General features: G+C 40.4%; 1 protein-coding gene across 50 annotated transcripts in view; it reads right to left on the reverse strand.

Annotated features, from left to right (window-relative positions):
- The window catches only part of camk2b1 (calcium/calmodulin-dependent protein kinase (CaM kinase) II beta 1), a 111098-nt gene extending 103238 nt beyond the window's left edge, over positions 1–7860 (reverse strand). For 30 of the 50 annotated variants that reach the window (XM_047380641.1, XM_047380636.1, XM_047380647.1 and 27 more), the window contains exons 1-2: positions 7525–7848; positions 2511–2605 (exon numbers count right to left, since the gene is read on the reverse strand). In XM_047380641.1, coding sequence (XP_047236597.1) covers positions 2511–2605; positions 7525–7586 — 157 coding nt within the window. In that variant the 5' untranslated portion in view covers positions 7587–7848. Of the gene's footprint in view, positions 1–2510; positions 2606–7524 lie in introns of all 50 variants that reach the window. The other 20 variants (XM_047380623.1, XM_047380621.1, XM_047380659.1 and 17 more) reach the window with 4 other exon arrangements.
- Between the last annotated feature and the right edge of the window lie 1111 nt (positions 7861–8971).

Here is an 8971-nt window from a genome sequence, read left to right on the forward strand (position 1 = left end):
AGTGTTTTTTTGCAGCCCTAGCAACCTTTATTTGTCTCTGGGGGGTTTTTTTTCCAACAGTAAACTGACAGGACAGGGGTGGAGAGAGTGGAAAGACATGCAGCAAAGGTCGCCCTGGCCGGGGGTCGAACCCGCAACGACTGCATTGAGGACTGAAGCCTCCGAAAATGGGTCGCGGTTTCACCCTGGTGACAGTGCCGCACCCAGATTGTGAATGTTTAACTGAAGCAGAAAAACAATATCAGCAGTGTTGTCGTTAGACAGTGTAGATGGTGCTAAAAGTGTATGGAAATATTTATGAGTAAAATCAAGTCTTGAAATACAGTTTCTTTTTTTTTTTTTTACAAATATCTAGACATTGAAAACACTAATAAAATAATATGTTGAAATGTTTTTTCAGAAAAATGTTGTTTTAGGGCTTCTAAAAATTAAGGTAAGGTCAAAATATACAAAACAAAACCCCAACCTACTTACAGGGGTTGGACAATGAAACTGAAACACCTGTCATTTTAGTGTGGGAGGGTTCATGGCTAAATTGGACCAGCCTGGTAGCCAGTCTTCATTGATTGCACATTGCACCAGTAAGAGCAGAGTGTGAAGGTTCAATTAGCAGGGTAAGAGCACAGTTTTGCTCAAAATATTGAAATGCACACAACATTATGGGTGACATACTAGAGTTCAAAAGAGGACAAATTGTTGGTGCACGTCTTGCTGGCTCATCTGTGACCAAGACAGCAAGTCTTTGTGATGTATCAAGAGCCACGATATCCAGGGTAATGTCAGCATACCACCAAGAAGGACGAACCACATCCAACAGGATTAACTGTGGACACAAGAAGAAGCTGTCTGAAAGAGATGTTTGGGTGCTAACCCGGATTGTATCCAAAAAACACAAAACCACGGCTGCCCAAATCACGGCAGAATTAAATGTGCACCTCAACTCTCCTGTTTCCACCAGAACTGTCCGTCGGGAGCTCCACAGGGTCAATATACACGGCCGGGCTGCTATAGCCAAACCTTTGGTCACTCATGCCAATGCCAAACGTCGGTTTCAATGGTGCAAGGAGCGCAAATCTTCGGCTGTGGACAATGTGAAACATGTATTGTTCTCTGATGAGTCCACCTTTACTGTTTTCCCCACATCCGGGAGAGTTACGGTGTGGAGAAGCCCCAAAGAAGCGTACCACCCAGACTGTTGCATGCCCAGACTGATGCATGGGGGTAGATCAGAGATGGTTTGGGCTACCATAACATGGCATTCCCTTGGCCCAATACTTGTGCTAGATGGGCGCGTCACTGCCAAGGACTACCAAACCATTCTTGAGGACCATGTGCATCCAATGGTTCAAACATTGTATCCTGAAGGCGGTGCCGTGTATCAGGATGACAATGCACCAATACACACAGCAAGACTGGTGAAAGATTGGTTTGATGAACATGAAAGTGAAGTTGAACATCTCCCATGGCCTGCACAGTCACCAGATCTAAATATTATTGAGCAACTTTGGGGTGTTTTGGAGGAGCGAGTCAGGAAACGTTTTCCTCCACCAGTATCACGTAGTGACCTGGCCACTATCCTGCAAGAAGAATGGCTTAAAATCCCTCTGACCACTGTGCAGGACTTGTATATGTCATTCCCAAGACGAATTGACGCTGTATTGGCCGCAAAAGGAGGCCCTACACCATACTAATATATTATTGTGGTCTAAATCCAGGTGTTTCAGTTTCATTGTCCAACCCCTGTATGTCATAGTGCTAAATGTTACCCTTTAGTTCAATTGCGGGAATTACAGTCCATAAAGGGCAATGGTGAAATCCTTAGACAGACGACTCTGATTTCCTGGAATGTTTTGGAGGTCTATAATTTAGAGCATGTAATGTAGTGTAAATAAAAGTAGCAGTGCGCTTGATTTTTGGTTAGATCTTGCATTTGCATCCATTTTTATATCCTGACTTCTTTTCACAAATTACTTCCATCATTTAGGAACTGCTGCTTATTGCATACACAGAGGAGCCCTGTAGTCAGCAGTCCCACAGAAACTGCTAGCATTCAGCCCCAGGTGAAGTTCGCTTACAGTAATTATCCATAAGGTACAGACATGTGGATTTGAGTGGCATTTAGGAATTTACATGGATAACTAGCATGGTGGCTAAACTAATAAGAATGTAACTTTAGTAACAGATTAGACAAAAACGGCAGAAAAATTAGAAGTTTTCTCTTGTTTGATTCAGAAGCTTTTTGACATTTTGCAGAGTTTTTTGTGCCAAAGTCATCTCCTTTCACACCACTTTTCCATCACAATGTTCTCGAGCTGTTACCCCAACCTGTGAGGTATTTTCTCTCTCATTACTGATCAACTGCACAGCTTTCAGAGCTACACCTCCACCAGTTCTGTGGACATCCTTCTTCTGACCATTAAACTCTACATAAACCAAGAATGCATCATGTTCTGACTATATGAGGACATCCAGAGATGACATGTCGAAATAATCACTGAAATAATCCTTACCTCTTGCAGATAACTTTTTGGTGTTGATTATTTTAGCAGCATACTCCTGACCTGTTGACAGCTTGACACATCTGCGCACCACTGAAAAGGCACCCCTGTAAATAAGAAACAAAATGTATTTTATGTCTATAAGGTGAATATTTTCATATTTTCATTAAATATTGAGATGAACAGTTCAAACTCTCTACTGTTTCTTGCTTACAGGACACTTCTTCAGAGCCTTGGTTAACCTAATGACTCTGGTTTTTGCTGATAATACTCATGTTAATAAGCACAGCTGGTGATTTATTTTAGCTACAAGCAGGCTTAATATTCATCAAATGTAACTGTGGAAAGCTTCATTTAAAGACCAAGCTGTCCAGATTTATCTGTTTAACAAGCTCCCACGAGGAACCTCAGAGCCAGTCAGCATGTTCTAAATAATGCGCTCGCATGTGGACGGTGAGATGTGCAGCTAAAAGAACAAATCAAGATCTTAAACACTGGTCAGCATTGGTGGATGTGACTTACACATTGGAACTACAGCTCAGACCAGTCTGGCCGGTCTGACTTCCAGTGGGTGCTGACAGTCAAAGGTTGAACTGTGACACTGGGTTTTGTTTCCAGACCAACAAGGTCAAAGGTGAAAGCTGTGAGACCAGATGGTCTGGAACTTAGACGAGGCATCGCAGAGGACCGAATCTCTTTGATGTCACAAAATCCTGCAGAAGATACGAGGTGATTGGGGACTTTGGGAGCTTGTGTTAAAATAGCAAGAAGATGTTTGGAAGGACAGAACTTCTGGAAAGGAATGCCTGGTTGTAGTAGTATCAAACAGTGAATCTGCTCATCTGTAATGGCCATATATGCTGCAATTAAATAACACAGAAGACAGGACAATAGTGGGATCCAAAAAACACAGATGACTGCATTTAAGAATGTTTTAGGGAAAACTAAGAATTAGCTTTTCTTGTTTGGATGCATCGAGTAAATGGGTTTACCAATCACAAACTGCTTTATAAGATCTGTAATCAATGCAAAATTACTTAGTCCAGATCTGCACAGCCTACGGATTGTGGTTTTCATGGTTGTCTCGTTCAAAGGAAGTAATAATGCTCATAAAAACACTGAAAGGAAACAAATGTTTCATAAAACCTTAAACTGAGTTTTAAAGAATCTCTGTTCAGTGTAGAAATATCCAGTTCCAGTGTGACCAGTCAACTTGTTTTAGATTTCGTTTGAGAGAAGATCAAAAGTGATCCAAATTCCTTAAAGAAAACTGAAATAGACATTTAGTGGTGTTTAAATAAGGATGCCAACTTCAGGATCATAAACCAGGGTCCGTGTAAATTAACATTTTCTTGGTGTCTTATCTAATGCTAACACCATTCCTTCTTTCCACTAGGTACCCAAAATGCTCCGGTGCAAACAATTAAAAAATATTTTAAAGTGACTCAGTCACCACAACAAGAGAAGCCCAAGAGCTTCACTTCCCATCTTCTTCCCACTGCTACACACACACTCACACATGGCTTGTGTTTGGAAAAATGTAGAGTGTGGCTGAACAGGTTTCCCATCTTCAGGGTGTCAAACTTAAAGCCTTTATTTTTATACCCTGGGCTCATACTTACAACTAAGACATATTTTACCTGATAAAGCAATGCTGACTGAAACTAGAAAGAGCTTTACAAGACTAATTTCACACCAATTCACAACTAAAACACCCTGAAAGCAGCTTAAGTGTCCAATTCTTACCCAGTTATACAAAATCCAGGTCAGTCCAAATGTAATGCATCTTCTTTAGGAGCTATCAGGAAGCATTGGTGAACATCTGTTCCTGTTACCTTTTAGATGTCCAGTACACAGTCTGCACTGCTGCACTCCTTACAGTCATTTCAGCACTCCAAATAAGCAAGGAGCTCTGATTGGCTGTTCAGCCTACTCTTGTGCAGGTATGAAAGTCCGTGTGCACTGAAAGAGTTGGAAGTGGCATTTATGGTGCGGTTCGTTACACTGATGCTGGCAATATGAGAAGACACAGTTGGAGGCATTTTAATGCAGCTTCGTCCTAACATCTCTATGCGTGTGAGAGATATGAAGTCCGAAAGATATAAACACACACCTCAACACAGATACTGTTACTAAAACTCAAAGTTGCTAAAAAAAGTCTGGAAGGAAACAAGAGTGTGATTGAGGTGTATGCATGTACTGAAACTAAACCTGCCGTTTACTGTTGAATGTGACCTCACTGGGTTAAGGTGATGACAACCTGCTGTTTAACAGACAGTTTGCTACTTAACTCAGTCAAAACCAAAGCTGTACAATCAAATGTCATTCTGCACTCACAATGGTTGGAAGAAAAAAAACAACAAATAAAATAGACGGTGAAAATCTGAGAGATGTGTCAGCTTGTCTGGTGTTTTCAGTGCTATTAGACAGAAATAAATCCGTTAAACCTTGTTTATGATGTTAAGACTGCAAGGATTTTCTACTGTGATCCAGTCTGTCTGTGATATCTGATTAGTTTACCCACTGTTTTATAGGGCTGCGCAATAAATCGCAATTTTATCACTATTGCAATATTACTTTACGCAATATCCATATTGCAAATAACTGCTCAGAATGCATGGATGCAGCAGGCATCTAGTAATGCAGATGTATCCAGATGCAACACAATCAGTCATGTTGTTGGGATGGAAACAATGGATTTCAGTTCATCGCAGTAGCTGATAGATTACTCACCACTTAAAGCAATACGAGATCAACACTGTTCAGTCATATCGTCATGGCAACGTTCACCAACATTATCGCATGTTTTCTTAATATGGTGCAGCCTTGATTTATAAACACAATGTTGAAATATGTGAATCCTATATGAATGAAAAACTTGGTAATGAAATTAAATCAGAAATCTGTTTCTCAAGCTAAACTTAATGCAAATAAACTAAACTAAATTTAGTGGCCATCATCAGCTGTAATGCTGGTTTTGTTTTTAATGTTTCTTTGTTTTGTAATGATTCTTGAAATCTTTTACATTTTTTATACAGGTTTTTTTTCTGGTCTTTTCTCAACCTATGCTTCTGTAAATAGCTTAATTCCCTTCTGTACAAATGGAGCAACATAAATAAACTTGCTTTGACTTTAATTTGCCTAAACATCAACAGCATTCAATTGATGATCGAAAATTTCATAATAATAAAAAAAAAAAAAGAGGTCCAGCATCTTAACGTAAAATACCTGCCCTGCTTTCGGTGAGACAAAAAACACTAAAAACAAACTTCTCCCAACATTGTAGGATTAGAAATCTGTCCTGATATACATTGAAAGTGAGATTATTAGGATACATCACTCTGCAGCAGCCGTAAACAGTTCATGTCTGAGCAAAAAGTTACTTAAACTTCTTTGTTCTGACACTTTTTTCTTGTTCTTCCAATTATTTTTTCATGCCTTAAACCACAGCCTTCTGTTGCTGTATTACAGATAATTAACATAAAGAACGACACAAGCAATAGCGCAGAGAGCAAGCTGTGTATATTGACAATCCCCGTGCACTCAGTAGGACTGCAATAAAACAAGACTTTAAGAATGTATTCATGAAAAGTAAAACAAATAAGGCTGCCGGACTCGGCGCTAACAAATTGGACTGATGCAAAGTGGAAGACTGTCTGAAGGATCGAAGTGAGGTTAAAAAGCTGAGGGACTAAAGACTTCTATCAGGGTATGGTTTAAAAGGATGAGGGTGGCTTCAACTCTTCATCAATGTCAAACAGGTTTTGGAACAATTACTGTCGACCAGGCTGATTTGATTCGGGGAAGAATTTGATTATTTCAGCAAAAAAATACAAGAGTCACTTTCCCTACAACAGGCCATCAGTAATCTAGACTCCTCACCGAGAACTTATTGTACTTCAACACAGACATGAGCATCTTTAACCATGAATTCAGCAAAAACTTCAATTTCAAAGCAACAATCACATCTCAGATGCATGTAGGTGGATAAACACGAAACAGTTTGCTTGTCTCAAACTGTTTCAGGGAAAAAGGAAAAACTTCTAGGTTTCAGTATCTCCTGTGTTGATTACTGCATTCTATTTATATGCAGATATTTGCGCCGATTTTCTTTTTATGACACATTGCTGAAGTCTTTTGGAAAATTTCCATTCACTAACCTATTAGATGACAGATAAAGTGTGAAGCAGATTTTGTGTTTTCTGTTTCAAGTCTTCAGATTTGATGTTCAACGTGTGCAAGGACAGCTGATAGGGCTTATAAAGCCTTGGAAATTGATCAGCACACATGCATGATGCCTTGCATGTGTTAACTGCAACAGAAACGCAGCAAAAAAGCATTTTTAAGGATCTGTCCCTCAAGCAGACGTTTATGAAAGCTGCAAACTTTCAACAATAATGGAATAAGTCCAACATTTCCAAATGCACTGCAAAATTCAAAGGCAAAGAGGAGAATATATCAGAGTTTGTCTAATTTATTTATCATTTTAAAAAGAAATATATATATCCTAGAATTGCAGAGGACAGAACAACCGCCATGCTTGCAACCGAAGCAGATGTTTTTCTGCATATATGCAGATCCCCGCTCTGTGTGAAGGGCACACAAAGTTAGAAAAACACATTTTCTGCAAACCGCAGTTTTCATGCTCGTCTCATGTAGAAATGCTTTCACCACAACGCGTTTGTTGCTTTCATTTTTATTTCAGCGTGAAATAAACCCATAGTGGAAATATGCCTATTATTTCATATTTACGTGTAAATATAAAACATATCGGCACAAAGATTTAAAATCGCACTCAGACTGTGGCAAAGGGGGCAGCGTGTTTAGAGAGCTTGCATGCTGAAAAAGGGCGCACACACACTCTCACACACACTCTCACACACACTCAGCGAGCTGCTGGCCTGCGGCTCCGCTCAGCTCTGCACCGCTCTGGGAACCAGCCCTGCTGCCGCCTGTCCGAACCTCACCGCACAGCCAGCAGCCGTGCAACCGACCCAGGCACGCTGACACAACCACTGATACTCACTTCCCCAGCTCCTCGTAAAGCTGATATTCGTCCGTGAATCGCGTACAGGTTGTCGTGGCCATGGCTCTCCCCTGTCTCTCACTATGCCTCGCTTCTTTCTCCCGAATCAACTCCGAAAGAATAAAATGTTAGTTCGGGGTAAGAAACGGTGTATTAAAAAAAAAAAAAAAAAAAAAAAAAACCCAACAGGTGTCCGCCCAGCAGCTAGCTGGCAGTTGGAGCGGCAGAGAAGCCTTTAAAGAGGCGCCCAGACACGGAGGAGTTTGACACAGAAAGACGAAGCAGGCGGTGTGGGTGTTTTCTGTCAGTCTGACTCCGCTATCTGACAGCTACCGCGCTCAGCGGAGCGCCTCGCCAAGCTGGACAAGCTACGTAGAGCCACTTCCGCCAAGGATTTTCTAAATAAAATAAAGCTTTCAAACAGCAAAAATATCCATTCAAAGTTTTTTGGTGTAACAAAACCTATTAAAGGTAAAAAGTCTCAAATTGATTCCAGATATTTTCACAAAAAGGTAGCCGATTTAGGCCCACACTGTCCCCTTGATCTGAGACATATTTTCCAGTGTCCTCTGTTAGATAGGTAAACATTTACAGACCCAGTCAATAAATTAGAATATTGAAAAGTTTATTTATTTCAGTAACTCAATTCACTAAGTGAAAAATTAGAAATGAATAAAGCACAGACTGATGTTTTAAAGCCCTTTTTCTGTTAATTATGAAGATTTCTACTTAGGCCTACTGCTAATGAAACACATTTTTCTTAAAAGATTATATTACAGCAGACCAATAAATAAAAAAAACACTTGTAACATAAAAGTGTGAGCTTAATGAAAAGACAAAAGAGCCTCATTGGAACGCATCTTCTGATTTATTGAAAATGACTATAGATTAGGCAGTTTCTTGATCTCTCACAGGGGAAATCTACATGCCACAACAGTAGCAATTACCACAAGCAGAGAAAACAAATCCACAGCAGCTGGAGATCGGGAATAACATTAAATAAATCTGTAACATGAAGACCAAATGCCTTACAGTGTTTGTGTCCACTTGTTTTCAGCCAAAACAGAACTTGACCCCTCAAGGTTTGGTCCTGTAAGTTGCAAGGTGAGGCATCAGTGGCTTGGAGTTTCATGTCCAGCACATCCCACTAATGCTTGGTTGGTTTGACATCTGGGGAATTTGGAGGCCAAGTCAGTTCTCAAAACTAATTGTTATGGACCATAAACCATTCCTGAAGCATTTTTCCTTGGTAGCAGGGAGCATTATTCTTCTGAAGGAGGTCACAGCCATCAGGGATTGCAGTTTTCACGTCAGGGTGTAAATGATCAGCAACTTTTTCCCAGCTGAACCTTCGCCAAAGCATCACACTCCCTCCACTAGTTCTTCTACTTCCCATAGTGCATCATGGTACCAGGTATAATCATCAGACCAGGCCACCATCTTCCAT

Source organism: Girardinichthys multiradiatus, chromosome 12 (assembly GCF_021462225.1).
Source record: "Girardinichthys multiradiatus isolate DD_20200921_A chromosome 12, DD_fGirMul_XY1, whole genome shotgun sequence".
NCBI classification, from domain to species: domain Eukaryota; kingdom Metazoa; phylum Chordata; class Actinopteri; order Cyprinodontiformes; family Goodeidae; genus Girardinichthys; species Girardinichthys multiradiatus.